The sequence below is a fragment of the Meleagris gallopavo genome, chromosome 17 (assembly GCF_000146605.3).
Source record: "Meleagris gallopavo isolate NT-WF06-2002-E0010 breed Aviagen turkey brand Nicholas breeding stock chromosome 17, Turkey_5.1, whole genome shotgun sequence".
Lineage (NCBI taxonomy): Eukaryota > Metazoa > Chordata > Aves > Galliformes > Phasianidae > Meleagris > Meleagris gallopavo.
The window spans coordinates 10,770,050-10,790,975 of NC_015027.2; the positions used below are offsets into that span (position 1 = coordinate 10,770,050).

General features: G+C 38.4%; 1 protein-coding gene and 1 long non-coding RNA gene across 2 annotated transcripts in view; one reads left to right on the plus strand and one right to left on the minus strand.

Annotated features, from left to right (window-relative positions):
- Positions 1-5,666: 5,666 nt before the first annotated feature.
- LOC109370368 lies at positions 5,667-6,605 on the minus strand. Its single transcript, XR_002120461.1, has 2 exons — positions 6,523-6,605; positions 5,667-5,965 (listed from the first exon to the last, which is right to left on the minus strand). It is a non-coding gene; the product is annotated as an uncharacterized LOC109370368 (long non-coding RNA).
- A 6-nt stretch (positions 6,606-6,611) lies between these two features.
- Positions 6,612-20,926, plus strand: part of CIT (citron rho-interacting serine/threonine kinase) — a 71,302-nt gene continuing 56,987 nt past the window's right edge. Inside the window, exons 1-9 of the mRNA XM_010720465.3 lie at positions 6,612-6,703; positions 6,812-6,936; positions 7,681-7,822; positions 9,292-9,467; positions 11,134-11,235; positions 11,442-11,584; positions 12,641-12,734; positions 14,045-14,248; positions 15,674-15,827. Of these exons, the coding sequence (XP_010718767.1) occupies positions 6,841-6,936; positions 7,681-7,822; positions 9,292-9,467; positions 11,134-11,235; positions 11,442-11,584; positions 12,641-12,734; positions 14,045-14,248; positions 15,674-15,827 (1,111 nt within the window). The 5' untranslated portion in view covers positions 6,612-6,703; positions 6,812-6,840. The remainder of the gene's footprint in view (positions 6,704-6,811; positions 6,937-7,680; positions 7,823-9,291; positions 9,468-11,133; positions 11,236-11,441; positions 11,585-12,640; positions 12,735-14,044; positions 14,249-15,673; positions 15,828-20,926) is intronic.

Sequence of the window (20,926 nt, forward strand, 5' to 3'; positions counted from 1 at the left end):
CTGTTTGAAGATTTATCTTCTAAAAGAGTTCAATATTATCTTATTTTCCATGTCACAAAGTATGCAAGTGGTTCTTTATATCCATTTAAAACAAAACAGCATGTTTATTGTCATTGCTTGGATGCTTTGTCAATTTTGCTTTAATTAAGACCCCATCACTTGTTGCTCTGCTACACACAATTCCCATTATGTCACGACAAATTCAGTTTCCAGCTACTGCAGGGGGTGCTAATGTGAGCACATCAATATTCATGTGTCTTGACAGATCGTGAGCTTTAATAAATTGCTTTCCATGGAATAATTTTTTTTTTAAATCAGGGGTGTTCCCATAATAGCACAAAGGAAGCCTGAGGCTGAGGGATGACAAGGATCATTTACTTTTCTTTACCAATTTACTTTTTACCATATCTAAAAATTAATAAATTATTTATCCACTAAGTAATGATATACTTGTTTTATGATAAATATATGAAAGAACGTGGAGGACAAATTACGAGAAAGAAAAGGCTTAATTTCATGTGACTAAAGGTGCTTTCACTTCTGATGTTCCCAGGTGCACACCTTTCCTGCAGTCTCTCATTCTTGCCTGCCCTAAGGAGAATCCTCTGTCATCTTCTGCCTCCACCGCTGGGTCCCCACTGTGCCACCTGTACAGTGCAGGCATAAGCTATGAGGGCTGCTCTGAAAGTAACGCCTCTTACTTTATGCTGTTGGCCCACAACATCAGAAGCAGATGTTGGTGCTCCAGCAGTTGATGCTGAACCTTCCCACCAATATCCCATTACATTCTGCTGCTGTGTGGCAGGTGGGAGCAGAGGAGCAGCCTGACAAAATGGTGTCTGACGTGGAGGTGCGTATGAAGACAAAGCACGGAATTAAGTTTCTCCAAAGGCACCCACTGACATTCATTGATGCCTGTTGAACGTTTATGGAGATCTACCAGTGGGTGTGAGCACAGTGAGGTGGTGGGTGGTGCATTTCAGCAGTGGTGACGGTGGGTCGTGGCCATTGGTGCAGATTTTTGAGTGTGACTTGTAGACTTTTTGTCATCACTGGTGAAAATACACAGATACTGGTGGTGACTACTGAAAAACAGTGTTTTGTAGCTGAGAATTTGCTTTATGAAGTAGTGCTATTGTGCTCTTTTTCGTAGTTCCTATGGAAATAAACAGGAGGCATTAATTTCTGAGCAACCTATGTATAAGATGTTCTTTTCTCTATGAATGTGAGACTTCTTTTACAGTTTTAAGGCAGCAGTTGTGCAAAATACCTCTATGAAGCCTTACTGGAGTAATAGTTTCATTATTAAGGGGAAAAAAGAATCTGACACCATCAGATTTGGCATAAGAGCTCTCTTTTCTCATTTAATTTCATGCAGTGCTAAAATAAAGTACATTTTAGGGCTGAACAACACTCAGTTGAGTGCAGTTTGGGGAGATTCCCACTGGACTACTTACAGTAATACTGCAAATCATTCAGTGGGCAGGAAGGAGAGGTACAGGTGCCACCCTGGCTTCAAGATGAGAATCCCCAGAGTCTAACAATAGATTTGAATATAAGTTGTGGTCACACAACTGAATGGGAAAATGCTGATCAGTGTAATTGCAAAGTTACAAAAGATGATGTTTTATTTAACCATAAAAAAGAGGTGTGTTTAACCACAAGAGAGATGTGAAACTTGTAACCAAGAGTGAGGCTCAGGAATAAGTGGACAAAAGTGTTTAAACATCTTTCTAGTATAAATTGCTCCTGAGTGGTTGAGGTGGCAAACAGCGAGAACAGTATTCAGAAGTGAATACAATCTCATTTTCTCAACCCAGCTTCTCTCAACTGCCTTAACACAAACTTTATTAAAGAAGAAAAAAAATAACAAATTCTTTCCTATATGTGATTGACATCAGAAATTTACAACCAGCTCTTCACCTCTAAGCATGTAATAAGGCTCCCTAGTGTTATGCTGATATCCGTAGGAGACAGATACACACTTTGTGGGTATTAGCAGTAAAAGATGCTTTTCTGAGCACTGTACAAACTTTACTCTATAAGTGCCTCACAAATTTTGGCTGCTTTCCTTAGAAAGTCCCCTTTTCTCTATTAATCAGCTTGCTCACAGCCCGATTACTTGAGAGTAGGGACCACGCTCTTCAGAGTAGGCCAGCACTGCTTGGAATACTGGCTACAGGTCTAAGATGCAGGTACTCCTTATTGTTCTGAGATCCCCATGTAGCTGCCTCTACAAATGCTGAGGTTGCCTATAAAAAGGATTGTTGGTGACTCAGTCACCATTTCATTTTGGGCACACCAGAACAGCACGGCTCTGTTTTGGCTTTAAAGAGAGATTCAACATAGGACTGTAAAGTTAGAAGAGCTTGGTGGCGTGGACTGAATGCTGTTTGGAGGATTAGGTGTGAAGAGCATCATGGGTATCTGTTTGCCTTTTATTAAATAATTAAGAATATAGAGGATGGCTATGTAACCAATAGGAAGGCTGCTGTGTTCATTTAAAACATTATTTTAATGGATTCTACTTGTGTAAATATAAAGAAAACTGAAACATTGTATTAAAAAAGTAATGAAGATAAACTTAGATAATACGTGAGCACATTGCTAATACAAACAGAAAAGGCCTTCAGTATTTCAGTCAGAATAACCTTGAAGAATATTATCAGATGTACCTCAGTATGTAATTTCTAGTGGAAGTGTAGGGAAGAAACACCAAGAAAACCATATAGGTGTCCTAAAGTTTCATTTCCTTTCTGCTTGTCCTAGGAGAAAAATTGCAGAGTGGTCTTTTTCCAAAAATTACAAAGAGGAAATTAAAAGTACTGCAGAGGAAAGACAATGTAATTGTTTTCCTAGTGATTATTTCTCTCTGCCTTCCTAGGCTTCTCTGGAGAGGAAGTTACTTGCCTCTTCCATAGCTGTTATTCTTCAATACGTACTGTGCAAATATGTATTTTTCCTATAGGTGTGCATGACTGTTGCAGCTGAGTTGGATATTTTGTAAAAGTCTGGGAAAACAAAGTGGGGAAAAAATGTGCTAAGGAGCTAAGCATTATTTAGGTCCCAATAATCAAAGGTGAGAGCTACTCATTATTGAGGGTTGAAGACAGACATGGAGAAGACAGATCAGCTAAGTTCAAAGCTTTATTTTGATGCAGAAAGTGGTTACCAAGCTGTGCTCGGAGTTAAGACTAAGGAAAAAAAATAGATCTTGGTTTATTAAAATACCTTTTAAATACTGTTGGGTTACGGAAAGGCCTAGAGCTAAGATGGAATAATATATATTAAAATATTTTTATATAGATCAGCTAGGTTTAAGGCCAGCCACAACATTTAACGATAACAAAGTGACTGAAAAACTTGATTTATTTATTTGATCCACATGCTCTGGAAGCTTAGATTACAAATTGACACCAGCCAAAATAGATGGAGTAGCACTAAGATTTGGAAGCAGCAGATTTCTGAGGCAGGACAAGAGAGAGGAGTTTTTTTTTCATCACACTCAGCTCCTAGAATTGTGATGCACGAGCGTTCTTATTACCTTCTAGCCATTGGTAAGTCTTAGGAAGTTAGCTTTGTCACGAGTGTCTTGCTGCTCTATAGATGAAGGCACTTAAGAATGATACTGCTGTACATACAGAAGTTTACAGCCAGATGGTGTCAGGGATTTGGCATCTCTCTGTCCACTAAAATGTGGCTATGCTAGTTGGGATGAGAATGAGCATCAGGTTCTTGGTGAAAAGTTAGTATACTTGCTTGTCTGATCTTCTGCTTTTATATATATGCAACATGGTCACCTTGACACACCATACAACAGCATGAGGGAGGAAATTTTGGCCGAGGAATTAAAGGGAAATCCCTACTTTTATTAAAAAGAAAAAACCAAACAGATGGTACCCAGTTCAATGCATGGTGAGATGTCGAAACACATTGAGCACCATACTGGGACCTGATTAGTGAAAATCATAGAGCTATTCACTGTTTGTTTTTGAATGACCTATTCATTTAATTGCAGGGAATAACCCCTTGTTTTGTACAATTGCAGGCTTCTTCATGATCCTTCAAATTAAGTGAGGTTACTCACTGCAGTAGTTGATGAGATGAAGAAGTGATGTGTAACTTTGCTGTTAGGCACAGTATACTGATTGCCCGTGCTCAAAAATCAGAAGTATGAAAGAAATCACTTTTATTCAGAAACTTCAGGTCTCCAACTTAAAGGAAAAGGAAATACATATTGGTATGAAAGGATATATATTTTTCACCTGAGATACCAGAAATGGGTTTAATTACTGAAATTGCACTGCTTTTCTCTGTCTCCTCAATGCCCTCCATCACTTCATCTTTTTTTTTTCCCCCTAACATTTTGATAACATTTGGACACAACTGTATTTTTTTCCTATGTTTTATTTCATAAGTATACATTCTTGTTTATGTGAGTATCTTACACAGCAACATGGAAGTCAATCTGTAATCTGTATTGCTGATGTGATCTCAGCTGCTTCTAGCAAAAGTATGTATTGAAGGATGTTACTGAAGGGAGCTCATCTAACTTGAGCCCTCACCTGCATTATTAAGAAAAATGAATCTGTCCCAATGAATGCCAGCTTCCTTTCTTGTAGGCACTCAACAGTACAAAAACAAGGACAAGTTATTACGGAAAATTAAGTTATAAACATGAAACATAGTTTAGTAGAACCTCCTGCGCAGTGAACAGTGATCCAACAGGCAGACTTAGCCAAGCAGGGCTGTGCAACTTATTTGTCTGGTCTAACAAATCCAGGCTTTTGAGTGGGGCACCCAGAGGCAGTGTTCTCATTGCAGAAGGAGAAGGGCAGCCTAACGAGGATGAGGTAAAAGATTTAATGACCCGTCTCCTCAGCCAGGTTGTGGATTGGTGTTCTATGCCAGCCCAAAGGGATGAAAAGAGAATCAGCCACACCTTGTAAGCTGAACACAATATAGAAATATCTGTCAGAAAAAGACTTCAGCTTTGTTGATTCCCCCATTTGCTAAATCTAAACTGATGAACAGATATGGTAATTTCCCAAGTGGCGTTAGAAATAGTGTAGCTATTTATCAGTGATTTTTGGCATTTACAAGAGATGGCATTTGTGTACAAGGTAGGCTGGAGAAAGGGAAAGTCAAAGAAGTGCTAAGTTCTCCTGTGTGGTTCGATGTCAGATAACTGAGACTTGCCCAAAATCTTTAGACAAGATGGAGTTCTAAACACCAGTGTGGTATTTTACTAAAATGCACTAGTATGAAGACTGAACAATTTATGAAAAGGAAGCTCTTTGGTTTGGTGCACTTCTTTTTCAGAACTGATCACTCTTAGCTTTGCAGTTGTGGATGGGATATGGGCAATGACAGTGTCCTGAGCAGAATCCAAAAAGCAAATTGGCAGTGTATGTGGTAGACAGTAAATTAGGTTTTAAAAGCTCTTTCAGGCTTAGTAACTTGAAATGGGCCTTAATATGTAACTTTGAGGTGAGAAATACGCTAAAAATGTCATTGTTCCAGAGGTAGAGTGGAAGAGGTAGCATGAAGCATAGATTTGTAAAAAATGACTTGTATGAAGTCATAATGTAATCAAGACACCAGTCTATGGCTAAATGTCAAACCAGTATAACTAAGATGATTGCTGGATAGCAAGACATGTTAAGTCACTATATGACAATTTGGTTATTTGAAAAGAACACTATCATTTAGATTCCTATTACCAGCTCAAATCCTGCCGAGACACAAGGTTCACTTTGCAATAGCGCCCTGCATAACGTATATGCCATATTCGTGTGCATACAGGACCAACGTTTCACACTGCTGCTCTCCACTGACATCACAGCTCCTGCTCTGCTGCTAAACAAGGTCATGCTGCATTCCAACTCAGCATTCTGATGGATGGCACGTCGCTGCTTTGAAGATGAGGCCGAGCTGGCAGCGCTCCATTTGAAAGCTCATTATCCTATACATGAATAAAATGGCCACTCGTCACAAAAAGGACAGAAAGGTCAAACGAGCATTTTTTAAACCTGAAAATTTAAAGCTGCTGAAAACGTTTTTATTTCCCCTCTGGCAGTCCTAGCAGGCACTCTGCAGCTGCCAGCTATGACGTCCAGCCTACAGCTGAACCGGCTGCAACCCCAGCTGTTACAGAATGAGTCATTTCTGCAACGGGCTGGGAAAAGAAAATAAATAAATAAGCTACAGGACAGGCAGCACACGCTAGGTGTGGAGGGCGCTGCCCGAGTGCTGAGGGCCCTCCTTTTCCTCGCTCCGCCGGGCTCTGAGGAGCCCCGCGACCCTGCCCAGCATCGCTCTTTGGCGGGCAGGGCAGACCGCCGCTGACAGCCGTTACCCGCTCTGCTCGCGGGTGACGCGCGGCTGCGCCCCTGCGGAGACCGCGTCCCCTTAGCACCGCACTTCCTCCAAGCCGCGCCTCCCGATTGGTTGAGGAGAGGGAGCGGGGCGCGCGCCGCCGGAAGTGATGGTCACGAGGACACGCCCCGGCCGCGTTCAAACCTGGGTGGCGGTAAAGTTGGGGCTCGCGCTGCCGGCGCTGAGGGGACGCGAGGCGGGAGCGGGGGCGGCGGTTCGCGCGAACAGTGGTGCTCGGGCTCTGCCGGGAGAGTTCTGTTCTCCTACCGCCGTTCTCAGGAAACACGACTGTTTCGATGTTCTGAACGCTCTCGGCTGTCCAGTTGTAATAACCTTTGTTTCTGTGGAAATATACCTGCAGCTTAGATTCTCCTCCCACCTTTTTTATTCTTTTATTCGACGTCCCTCGCTCAAACGCCTCTCCTTTTTTCAGGTGCCCTTTTATACAGATAGGCTGCCGGGATGCTGAAGTTCAAGCACAGTGCACGCACCACGGCTGATACGGGTCCTATGGAGCCCATTGCCAGCCGTGCCTCTCGCCTCAATCTGCTCTTTCAGGTAAAAAAATAACCACAAACATCTGTCTGCAGTTGGCTCTGCTCACCTCAGGTTTGTCCGTGTCCATCTTGCGTGTACCACAGCCCAGCTCTCATTTGTGTGGATCTCAAAGCTCACCTGTGGGGCTTTTTTTTAGAGGAAGGGGTAAAGGAAGGAGATTAGGTGTTAAAGTTCAGAGTGCATGTGTCATTTGCACGAAGTTGAGTTGTGCATCTGGTGATGTTTTAACATGAGTAGATTTTCCCACATAAAGATGGAATATTGCATTCTGTGTCTTCTGATCCACATCCTTTTCACGGGAGGTACAACTGAGAGTTTGTCACGAGATGAATTTCTGCAGCCAGCTGCTGTTTGATCCTCTGAGGTGCAACAGCTTCTCCTTCTGGAGCTAATATTGATACTGATTGCTTTTGTACCATGAATAAAACATATGGTGCGATGTCAAGGACAAGCAGTCGGATCAGAGCCATCAGTGGTTGTAGATAGATCCAAGAAAGCTGTGATCTGAGCTTTAACAACCTTTAGAAGATTGCTTTGTCTAAAGGTAAAGTACCTGTAACAGTCATTACGTTTAGAAGTTCTGACTTGATATGTTTACCTCATGCTTTTGCATTATTTGTCTCATCTCTAAAATAGTGATTTTTAAATGAATAATATATAATCTGTTCTATACATATGTTATTGATTTGGGGCTTTTCATTGTTGTCTGAGACTCCATCTGCTGTTGCTTCTTTTTTATTCCAGGGGAAGCCACTCTTTGTGACTCAACAGCAGATGTCTCCTCTCTCCCGGGAAGGCATCCTCGACTCTTTATTCGCTCTTTTTGAAGAATGTAGAAACCCTGCTTTAATGAAAATCAAACACGTTGGCAACTTTGTCAAGAAGTGTAAGTGCTTCTTGGAGTAGTTGTTAGGTGTTGTTTTAAAAGATAGTTGTTAAGAACTTGAATATTTAAATTATGTTATAGTTATGTTATAGCTTAAATTTGTTGATGATTGTAACGTAGGATTTGCATCTTGCTTTTTGTGGGCTGACTCAATATTGCAAAGGGCACCTTGGCATCTTACTAAACTTTATTTAGGTCCAGAAAGGCGGACTGCAAGTGGCTTTTGAAGTGCTGCGACTCAAGTTGGATATTAGGAAAAATTTCTTCTGAGAAAGAGTGGTGCTGCACTGGCACAGGCTGCCTAGGGAGTGGTGGAGTCACCATCCCTGGAGGTGTTCAAGAACTGTGGAAGTTTAGCATTGAGAGATGTGGTTATTGGATGTGGTGGGGATGACATTGACAGTTGGTTTAGATGATCTTAGTGGTCTTTTCCAACTGTAATGATTCTATGATTTTGTGACTCTAATGTTCACCTTTCCTAGGCTGTATTATGTTTCTAGTTGAAGAAGCATTTTTTGTTAACGCTGCGTAATGTTCCAAGTACATCCAATAGAATGACGTTGAAAGCAGGACAAATGAGGAAAAAAATACATAGGAATAATTTTGCTAAATACTTGGTTCTTTCAGTGTGAAGTAGTAGTTTCAATTCCATGTTTTATCCATATTTTGCACTGTGTAACTTTTTAAAGTAGCAATCCTGTATTTCAGAAATAATTCCAAATGGATTAATCAGGTAGGACTAAATATTGAAGAAGTGCTCAAATACTTAAACAAACCAAAAAAAACTTCATCAACCTTAAGAAACACAAAAAACTGGGTAAACAGTAATTTATCATGCTCTTTGTAAAGTTCCAACCAGCAGTTTTTAGTTGAGAATAGTTGTCTGATAGAGCATGAAGAATTTTTAGAACGCTCTGCAGAGAGCAATTATTTGTCACGGTACATAGTGGTTGAGATTCCTCAATGGGAAACCTAAAGTAACCTCTGAAAGAAATGCCTATGGTTGTTTGTTAGACAATGGACTAGTGCCTCCCACAGGCAGAGGACTGAACCCTGCCTCTGGACTTGCAGAACTTGACTGCCTAAAGCCCTGATATTTAGTGAATGTGCTTTGTATTGGCAAGGGATAGCTGGAAAGAAATTAGAAACAAAAGAGGCTATCAGCCTATGGTGTGATGAATGGGACAGAATTATGGTTGCTATGGGAACTGTCTTAGCATTTCCTGATTCTTTTGTATGTACCATATTTCACTTTTAACTATGTATTAATACTGTCTTTTTTTAGTATTATATATACTGTTTTTTAAGAAGCATATTCTGGAATGATTTAACAATTCTTTACAGCCTGGAATGAAAATATTCTGTTTTTTTTTAATTGTTGTTGTTTTGTTTTATTCCCCATAGCGGATGTTGTGTTCATTATGAAGTGCCAGTTAGCTAACCTAAAAATAAATGTCTTATTTTTATAGATGCAGAGACTATAGCTGAATTAAGGGAACTCCAACCCAGCGTGAAGGATTTTGACGTAAAGAGCGTGGTTGGCTGTGGTCACTTTGCAGATGTAAAAGTAGTAAGGGAGAAAATTACTGGTGATGTGTATGCTATGAAGGTGATGAGCAAGGAGTCTTTGTTGGCACAGGAGCACGTATGTATATTTTTCTGTGATGGCAGAGGAACCATAAACTACAATTTGATGGGCATTTTCTTTTTCTCACTGCTACTATACTTAAAAATAAATCTTTTATAAATTTTCAAGTTTCATTTAATGTAAGTATGGGATAGGAAGAATAATCTTGTATTTCAATGAAATAGAGTAACTGTGTGTAGTTTTGCTATGTCTAAAAGCCATTGCCTCAGACCATGAATCTACTGGGAGAGGTGCCATGCAAAACAGAAAAGCAGTCCTTGTCTCAAAGAGCTTATCATCTAAATTGTAAGGCTAGAAACAATACATGAAAAAATATTGAGTCTCAGCTTGATGAACAACTCCATATGGCTTAAATTTTCAGGTAATCTGTTCATTAAGTTCTTATTTTATTTTAAAGACCAACATAGAATGTCAAGAGTGGATGTAATGGCAAACTGTGGTGGCTGATATTCTACAGAGGGCCTCTCACTATCTTGAGAGACATGTAACTTGAAAACTTAAAAATAAACGAAAAACCCCAAACAAACAACAAAAAAAAAACAAGGTAATGATAATAAAGGTTGTTACCACAATTTGTTGAGAAATGGAAGTTAATCTTCCACTGATAAGAGATGACATGTAGGACAGAGTCTGTGAAAGGCCTCGTGGCTTTGTACAGCAATATCTAAATTAGCTGTTCCCAATATATGGCTGCAGTGAAGTTGCTCCTGAGATTCTCTAGCTTCCAGCATTCTTTGTGGCTGTTAGAAATGGAAATAAACTATAACTACTCTTGCTATGGCACAGGTTGGCAAGAAGAGCAAACTGTGTTGTTACCCACAATATGACACTTAGTAAAAGTAGGGAACAACAATCTAAATGAACTATTGGTATTTCTGTAATTTCTTGTTGTCCAGTCCTATGTCTGAATAAAGGAATAGTTGTGAAAACAGGATTTCAAGAAAAACTTTTATTTTAATATCTACCATGAATTTATTACGAAATTCAACTGTTTACAAGGGTAGATAATGGCAAGTCAAGGGGAAATGGTTTTAAGTTGATTGAAGGAAGATTTAGGTTGGATATCAGGAAGAAGTTCTTTACCAAGAGAGCAGTGAGGTGCTGGAACAGCTGCCCAGAGAGGTTTTGGATGGTGCATCAAGGTGTTCAAGGCCAGTTGGATGGGCAGCCTGGTCTAGTATTAGGTATGGAGGTTGGCTGCCCTGCCTGTAGCAGGGGGTTGGAGCTTGGTGATCCTTGGGGTCCCTTCCAACCCAAACCATTCAATGATTAGCTGTGAGGTGCTACCCTATAATTGTCCTAGCAACTTTTCTGCTTGTCTGAGATTAGTTTTATTTTATTAGGGCCAATCCAGATGAGGTCATGATTGCACTCCAGTCTGGTAGATACTTCACCAATTTGAAAGGAGAGCTGACCTTTTCTTCAGAGACTATTCAGTTACCAACAGACTGGACAACAGAAGGGGGAGGGAACTGAAAGCACAAAGGAGTAATATTACTTTTTTAAAAGCACACGTTACAAGGAAATGGTATTTAATGGTTTCTAAGCAATTTTTTTTATATAATGTCTTTGGCACAGGCTTGCATCTTTCTAAAACCAGAGAATTCTAATGTATTCTAGCCCATTCTCACCAGCATATAACTGAACATTTCCTTTTTTGTAGGTGTCATTTTTTGAGGAAGAACGCAGTATATTATCTCAGAGTACCAGTCCATGGATTCCACAGTTACAATATGCATTTCAAGACAAGAAATATCTTTACTTGGTAATGCTAGTTTTTTTCTTCTCTATTCAACACTGTTAACGTTGTTATACTTAAGAACAGTGTGATGTCTGAACTGTGCCTATGTTCTGCAAATTTTCCTCTGTTCCATGCTACTCTTTGATGTGTATCCAGTGTGATATGGGGGAGTTGAATGGAATACCTTTGGTATATATAAACTATATCTCTTCTTCTAAAATTCTATGAAGGTTATGGAGTACCAGCCTGGAGGGGACTTGCTGTCACTCTTAAACCGGTATGAGGACCAATTAGATGAGAGCATGGTGCAGTTTTATCTTGCAGAGCTGGTTCTAGCCATTCACAGTGTCCATCAGATGGGTTATGTACACCGGTAGGTAATAACTGCTTTGCATTACACATAGTATTTAATCAGTATCATTCCAGATCAAGTGTTCTGGAATGATGCATTCATGTTTTTTGTATTCCAGCCTCTTCAAGGACAGTATTTCACAAGCTGTATCAGAAGAGGAGATTAGAAAATTAATCATACATAAATTGTAATTGCAGCTAAAGGCATTAACTTTGATGTACATTTCAAACTAATATTAAGAAAATATTGTTACCTATTTTTTCTTTAGGCTTAGTTTAAAAAAAAAGGCCAAAAAATCTTTAATAGAAAAATATTTTCCAGAGCAAAGGCTTATTTTTTTTTAGTACCAAGCAGTACAAGAAAGTAATGTAATTGTTAAAGTTGCTGTACCTGCTTGTTGAAGAGGGTGGTATAGAATTTTGGAATAGTTAAATACCGCACAATTTTCTGAAAATTATATCAAAGCATAAAGGCTACAACTAATTCATATTGTTGATTTATCCCATTTATTGATGGGTAGAATTGTGCACTTCCTTTTTTGTAGATGTCCTTTTTTTAAAGGAAGATTTATTCCATTGCTTCTGAGACTTCGGATGTGTCATGCAGTATTTCATGTTCCAGGCAGCTGTAATGGTTGCATTTAGATCATATAGATTGTGGCTTTCTAATGTAAGGTGGCTGCCTGGATTTAAAAGGTGCACAGAGTAAGCTGACTCACTCTGACTTCCTTATGTTACTGTGAAACTTCCTGTGTTCCAGTTTCTGCCCATTGCTCCTTCTATTGTTGCTTGCCAACTTAAAGAGTCCACCTCCATGAACTTGGCTGCCGCAGTTTAGATATTTATAAACAGTTATGTGATGAAGGGATCTTGTGATGATGCAGGGAATTTGACCAATTTTGTATTTAATTGGAAGCAGAACAGCAGTGGGAAATCAGACTCAAATAGTAACGCACTGTTAAGGTTTTATGCAGCTGAGTATATGCTCAAGTGTAGCTGAAAATGGAGTTGCTATTGTCCAGATGTGACACTGGGGAAAGACACAAAAAGGCACTGATTGCTTTCTTCTTGCTTCCAGAGATATCAAACCAGAGAACGTTCTTATTGACCGGACAGGACACATTAAACTGGTAGACTTTGGGTCAGCTGCCAAAATGACAGTAAACAAAATGGTAATAATTTAAATTTTGTCTATGACTTGTATAGATATTACAGTCAAAAAGAGAAAACTAACTTTATATGTGTTGCTTGATTATACATTCTTCTTTCCTGTCCAATATGGAATCTAGCTGTGATGACATTTTTCCAGTTATGACTGGCTTTTCAAACATAAGCTTGAGTATCTTTTGCAGCTCTCAATAGACGAATATTTGCTTATTTGAGTTTTAATATATAAGAAGGGTACAAGCAAGTCTGCTTTCCAATGGTGCTGCACTGCAAATACCAAATCATCCTTCTAGAGATTCTCACAAGTATTGAATATTATGTTTAAAGAAGGATGTGAACTTATAATTGTTTGTAATTGGACTGAAAATTATGTTTGCTGTAACTAAGGTGGCATAGTTTTGAAGACAGAGGAGCTCTTGATTAAAATGAGTCACATTCCAGCATTCTGAAATCCAGCTTTGCTCACAAAAAAGCACTGTATTCATAGCTGTGAAGAAGTTGAGCTTGTAGTTATAAGATGATTTTAAATTTAGGAAACTGCATACAATTTCAAGTGATAATTTCAATTAAAATAGATCTAAGTGAGAATATGAAGTTATGTATCAGATCCCTCAGTTGTTTTATGATTTTTCATGTCTCATAACATTTTGTCAGTATTGTGACTCTTTATACTTTATTTTCCTCATTCTTTGTTTGTCAGTTTCCTCTGCATTGCACTTTCTTGTATGGTTTTTTCCTTCATGTTACTTATCTTTTCAGTCTTCTTCAGGTTTCTGTTAGTATCCCTGCTGTTTTCTTATACTCTTTTCTGCCACTCGGTGAAAAAAAATTATTGCAGTTCTCATTTCTGAATTACCTTTTCCAAACATTTATGAAATTTGAACATTAGCTGATCCTGAATACAAGGCAAAAAGGTAGGGATGACACAGAATGGAACAAGGCCAGGGAACATTGATGTTTAAATGTGACAGGTTCTTTTTTTTTGAACCTTGAGCTATGATGTTCCCATTAATAACAGAGTGCTCAGGTATGCATACTGCTCAAAACATCACTTTTCTGTAACACTGTTCTTTTTACAGTGCTGCTCTTTTAACATCAGCTGTACGTAGCTTTCAGTGACAGCTCTAATATTTGTACTCCTTTTTTATATCTAATCATTCTTTGTTACTCTAACTTCAGTGTTTTGTTTATCAGTCTTGGTTAAAATTACTTAAACTTTACTTGGAGAGCTGAAAATGTCTCTCTTGTTTTATTACCATGATCAATGAACAGAAGTGCTGTAAATTCACTTGGAGTGTATTTGCTTCTATTCCAGGTAAATGCCAAGCTGCCTGTTGGCACACCTGACTACATGGCACCAGAAATGTTAACAGGATTGAATGGGGATGGCAAAGCTTCTTATGGTCCAGAGTGTGACTGGTGGTCCTTAGGAGTCATTGCGTATGAAATGATTTATGGAAGATCTCCATTCACTGAAGGAACTTCAGCAAAAACTTTTAATAACATCATGAATTTCCAGGTAGAGATCATTGCTTTTATGTTGCTGGGTAAAAAGGCTGTAACTAAAAACGAAATGTTTTTACAATTGAAAAAAGAAGGTAATGTCTCTTACTTTGTTATGTTCATATAAAGTAAGTATACTTAAAATAAAATGCTAAAAATCTTATATATACATCCTCATATTGTAAATACGAAGTGATTTTTTTTAAAATAGCTGTCAAAAAACTAAGCTTCTGCAATACATGAATTTAAAAATATTTATTTGTCCATTTTTGGCAATTGTAACAGTAGCATCTCCAAAATAATCTAGAAGAAGGATTGAAAAGATGATTTGATAAAGTTTCCTGATGATACTAAATGCTTCTGGTTGGTAAAGTAAGGGCCAGCTATGAGGAACTGAGGACTTGAGGATATAGAGTGTATGCATAATTAATATGTCAGGTGAAAGTTAAATACATTTAAACCCCATGCATGTGAAAGGATAGGTATCCCAACTTTAAATAGTGGTGGGTTTAAGTATTTTGATGTTATCATCTATAGAAACATTAGTTTAATTCTTAGTAACAGAAAAAAAAATATAAAATGGTAGAAGCTTGTAGGAAAGAAAAAACAATCATATTTTTCATGTTTTTTAGCTGGGAGAAAGCAAAAAGAAATAGATATATCTTCTGGTATGAAAGTTAAGGGTGTTAGATGAAAGTAATCAGCTGCAACTACAGAGCAAACCAAAAAGGACACTTCATGTGGGACATGGCAAAGTTCTCCCCAGCGTGATTGTTGGCAGCTCTTAAACACTTATGTGGCTGCAAGGAGTGATTGAACAAATTCATAGAAGAAGAACGCATTGGGATCTGGCAAATACCAAGACATCATCTGTGGTTCAGAAAACCTAAGCCATAAATTCCTGGGAGTTTGAGAGGATTTTCTATGGATCTGTCTTGCTTTACTCTTCTCTATCATAGAATCATAGCATGGCCTGGGTTGAAAAGGACCACAGTGCTCATCCATTTCCAACCCCCTGCTGTGTGCAGGTCTCCAACCAGCAGCCCAGGCTGCCCAGAGCCACATCCAGCCTGGCCTTGAATGCCTGCAGGGATGGGGCATCCACAGCCTCCTTGGGCAACCTGTTCCAGTGCCTCACCACCCTCTGAGTGAAAAACTTCCTCCTAATATCCAACCTAAACCTCCCTCGTCTCAGTTTAAGACCGTTCTCCTTTGTTCAGCATGGTGAACCGGGTCTGCTTTTTGTCTGGTCTGATATGGTCATTCCTGTATTTTTCCTGTAGCATAGTAAATTTATATCAAAATCTATTTGGAAAATATCCACAATGTTTTGTTTTCTCCCCCTCTTTGTGTGCTTATTGCCTGATGCATCTCAGTATATTGAAACTTAAGAATCTTACTGTTTTCCTCCTAAGCAGAAATTCTTTTCTTTCTAATCCAGAGATACCTGAAGTTCCCAGAGGATGTGAAAGTTAGCAGTGAATTTCTTGATCTGATCCAGAGCTTGCTTTGTGGGCAAAAGGAAAGGCTGGGTTACGAGGGACTTTGCTGCCATCCGTTCTTTTCTAAAATTGACTGGAATAATATCCGTAACTGTAAGTAAAGTAACACTGCATTCATAAACAATTCCTGATTTCTGGGTAATGTGAAAATCTGTGCAGTGTCAGTATTTACGTGTGTTTGATCTGAGTCATTGTTAGTAATGAAACAGGACTGTGTTCAGGAGCAGGTGTTTTTAACAAAACAATTTGTTCTGGTTTTTAGATAGGATATGTAACATCTCTTAGGTGAAAACTGTATGGCGAGGTGAGGCTTAATATGTTTCTGTATGAATTTCTGATGCAATTGCTGTATTACTGCGAGCACTAGACTGGAAAATCACAATGGCCTTTACATGTCTTTCCTCAGATTAAAATGCATGTGTGTTCTTCAGGCCTTTTCCACCTCAGTTTGCTCCATTTTTGCATTCTGGTATATTTTTATTGTACCTTTATCTTTCTTTCTTTCATTACTTGCTATCCAACTTTTAGATTTTTTTTTTAACCTTCTGTAAGTGATAAAATGTCAGAGATCATAGGCAACATTGGTGGTTTTTTCCTCTAAGTTAATGTGACTAATAAATGGCTGTATATTTTGTCACAAATCTACTCCTTCCAGTAGGAATGGATTAAAATCACTGAAGCAGATAATTTTCTAAGCAGAAAATTGTTTATAACATTGGGGGAATAATGGAATTTAGTATTTGGAAGTACTGAGGCACCAGCACCATTGTGAAAGCAAGCATTTTGCTTACTGTCAATGATCTATGAGTGCCCAACTTGTGTTGGGTGCTACTTTAAGTTACCTGGATTGTAAGGTTGTCTGTGCAAAGAACTTGTCTGCTTTGTATTCTTTATCAAACATGCTCCCCTGTATTAAGAGCAATGATTGTGCTCTCATTTTCATGAATTGCTAAGCCAATGCTTCTGCTTTTTGATGATTATCTCAGCACTTCAGCTGTCAGCTCCACAGTATGTTTACCTGCTTTTCTGTTGATTCACTCATTTTGAACTTGTGAAACTGCTGTTCTGTTAAATGCCACTGTTTCTGCCCTTTGAGAGCCACTGAACCTCAAATGACACATCTTTCTTAGAATTTCAGCATGTATTTCCTAGGCTTCAGCTCGCTCTGCACTCTTTACCCAGAATCCAGTCTAAGCTACCAGTACCCATTTCTGAAATTTTTGTATTGTATTTTTATTGTATCTTATATCTGGAAAAAAACACAATTTAGGAAAAGTTCTGTTGTTTCCTTGGCAATTGCCTGTCCAGCGTTGACACAACTGCACAAGCTAATTTGAGAGTGTTTTGCCATTTCATGTGATAACAGTGATTCTGATGGAACAATTCTGCCGTCATTATAAAGTTTGAAGTAGTCATTTGGGATTTAAAAAAATCCTTTTTTTGGTCTGCAGCTGACCTGTGGATTGCATCATTCCCTGTAATATCCAGACCTACCTACAGTGAAAATTCATGCAGTTTTGACCCCTGACTTGGCTGTTATGCCTTGTACATCATAAAACCTCTCTGTAACTAGCACAAAACACAGCAGTCTTTTTGCTTTTAGTAGCAGATCCAATGTATTGCCTATTGCTTTGCTCTCTGCATGGTTCTCTATCTGCTGGTCTATTCAGGATAGTGTCACTATCATTCTATTCAAAGCCTTGATAGGCTCTTCCTGGGCTGTCTAAGAGCTGAAGGTTTCTTATCTTCAGCCCCCTCTGATAGTGGTGTTTAACTGGAGCAGTGGCAACCTGAGGAAGCTAGGAAGCAAGTGTTGGAAGAGGCCACAGGGTTTTGATTCAGACCAAGGAATCTCATTTCCTTAGGTTAATAGTGTGAGATTTTGGGGCCGTGGTATATGAATTTATCTCTATCAAGTCATTATTAAATAAATTCTGTGTCGGCAAACTGATTTCTTGCTAGTCTATAAAAGCAATGATGTTATTTATATTTTGGACTGGAAAAAGTAGGGAAAAATTGGTATCCATGCCTTGCAAGTGTCTAAATTATCACTGGACGCTCCAGAATGACCATTTTTAATGCATCACTTCAGGTTATGAAAGTGTCATTAAGTAGTTTTTCAGTGTTACATTTTGTTGATAGGGTAACCTCTGAAAGGTTTGACTTCTCAGTAAACTCCTTCCCCCCAAAAAACAGTTGCCTTTTAGAAAAGCTCCAATCTTCCTTGGAATCAAGCAGCACAGGCCTGTAGAAGCAGCTCTTAAGGTACAGAAACAGAATAATCCAGCCATTAACCAAAGGTGAACTTCCAATCTGTCTCAGCAGGAAATTCCTCTCTTCCTTAGAGTGTTTTACTGAAATATGTCCATGGATGTTGCTTTCTGTATTTGCTGATTTCCCTATTTAACAACTTCTAAAACTTATTTTAAGAAATCTTTGAATAGCTTGTTTTGATTTATTTGATCGAGTTTTCAGAAAATATTTTGGATTTTTATTTGCCTAGAGTGAACATGTTTCCAGCCGTGTTTCAGCTAACAGATCAGGATTTTCACTGGAATGTTGCTGACTGGACTGTCTGAGTAGTTGATAAGTATCTAGAATCAGGTATAGCTTAGGGAGCGATATGTCTGGCTTATTGGCAACAAGGCTGCAGATCTGAAAATTTTGTTAATCACATTTCTTGTCTGAAATCCTGAAATAGCATCAACTGTTTGACTGGAAACAAAAAATCTGTCATATAAAGGTTAACTGATAGGTGGTCAGAAAGTTCTATCATAATCTACGTGATGTATATATGTATAGCATAAAGACTCTTGGACTGCAGTCGAAGAGATCTTGAAATAGGAAAAGCATGTTTAATCTTCCATGGGGAAACTAAAGAAACGAGAGGAAAAGAACAAAAATCTTGAGCAAACTGGAAAACCTCAGGAAGTGTTGAAGGGTGATTCTAGGCTGTTATAAAAAAGGCAGGAACTCAAATCTCTTTGCTCATAATTCTGAGGCTCATCCTTATAAGCTCCAAATTGTCATTCAGTATGTTAACAGTTAAATGTTTTGATGTCTCACTTAGATGTTTGCTGTCAGAAAAATGTGTTGACTCGTCTCTCTAAATGGAGATCACTTTCATGTCAGCTTGAAGATGACTTTTATTAGCAGAAACATATGTGTTGGATCATTGCCTCGAGAGAACAGAAAAGATGCTAAGACACTAATATATAGATGGGTTAGAACTAATACAATTCCATTGTTCAGATGGTCTTAGACATAATATCCTTAAATTATATCAGTCAGACCTGTTATTTTCTATTTTTATTCAATCACACTCTACTGAAATATGCCTCTTAAAACGTGAGAGAGTAACACCTAACTTACTTGAAAAGGCTCTGCAGATGCTTCTCCCCAGCAAGTATATATAGATCACCTTGTATGTCAAGAAAAGACACATTTTTATTCTTCAGAAGTGTTCTTATTTCCTATAAATTTCCTTTTTCATCTTTCACTGTCCCCTGGGAACTGCACTATCTCTTTTCTGAATTTGCATGAAAATATTTTGAAAGGAAGGAGAGACGCGGTTGAGGCAGTGTTCCTTGAACTAGTCCTAAATGCACACATTAGAAGGGAAAAACACACACATCCACCCCCCAAATAAAACAAATAATGAAAAAAATCTTTGTTTTCATAAGGGACATTTTATCTCATCTTAATGATAAGCTGGTTAAAGTACTGCATCATGTGTGGGGTTTAACTTAGCAACCCACAACACCCTCTTTTCCTCGAAAAGTCATTCTTTGGAACAGATGGAAGAGGGTTACATCCTTCCACAAGTGGGGAGGTATCTAGGCAAGCAATTGGCTTTTTTTAAAACATGCAGTTCCTTGCAAGATACTTTAAATGGTAAACAGAAGATATATATTCATTTGTAATATATCAGAAGCAGGAAGAGGTCTTTATACAGTTTGTAAGACTAGAAGCATCAGTTCTACTGCCTTTTTGACTAATAGTTTTGCCTTCCTTTTGAGTGAGCCTGAAAGAAGTGCAAATCTTTCACCTTGTCAGCAGTGATGACATGATTTCTGCAGTTAGCTCTTGGAGGCTTATCTTGACCTCCTCTGAAAGATTCTTTTAAAGAAGGAACTGATAAGCACATCTATGCATTTGCATTCACTAATCTTCATCTTGTTCCAAAAATATGATAATTAGGAGTCCTTTGATTTTAAGTAAGAAATAATAATTGTTATTATTATTAGAGATTGACTAGAGATTATGTCACCATGTGATCCTCATTTGAGAACCAAATTGCTCATCTATATTAGCTTGTTTTTACAGGTTGAAGTAAATGATTCTGTAGGATTTTGGACATTATGCAAAGGACCCTTTCAATCTTAGGAATAGTGGCCCATGAAGAAGCTACCAAATAAACAGAATGGATCTAGCTGTTCTTCTTTCCCTCAAGATATTCCTTCTTACTCCTATGTGTGTATGTGGTTTTTTTGTTGTTATTTTTTTTTCCCTTCAGTGTACTGAAAGAGTTCTGATTCTCATGTTCAGTCACTGGTGATGGTTCAGGATGACTTAATGTACTTTTTATACTTCATTTTGTTTAGTAAAGTTTGAAGAAACCATACTGTAAAACACCTTGCTCTTCAAACTCATTTCCTGCCAGCCCCAAAGATTTGCTATGTCTTGCATTCAGTTTTTCATTTTAGCATCCTTTATTCTCCACTTAGCCTGTTCTACCATTTTATGTGCATGCTGATCATATGCATTTTTAAAGTGTATTTTCCTCTATGCAAGTAGTTTGGCTAGAAACTCTTGTTAGGAGGAAAGATTTTCTCTTTAATGGTTAGGTCTAAAGATGACTCTTTAGAGCTCCTTATCTTACTTCCAGTGAGAAGTAGGACACCAGATCTCTCTTTATAAGCTGAACTTAACTGTCAGATTCTGAGGAACAAATAACAGGGGTGATATAACGTTACACAAAGGTGGCTATGTTGGTTTTTGTTACCTCTTTAAGAAAGATTCTAGACTTCCCCAAGCCAAGTGAATAGTTTGCTGTTTGCTCTGCTACTTTGCCTCATCAACTTTATCTGTCTCCAAAGACAACATAAAAAACTTCACAGCAGCCCCTTCCTTTAAGAGGATGCACAAAGTTCTTTAAGCAGAGCTGCTAAACTAAAATACATATTTTCTGT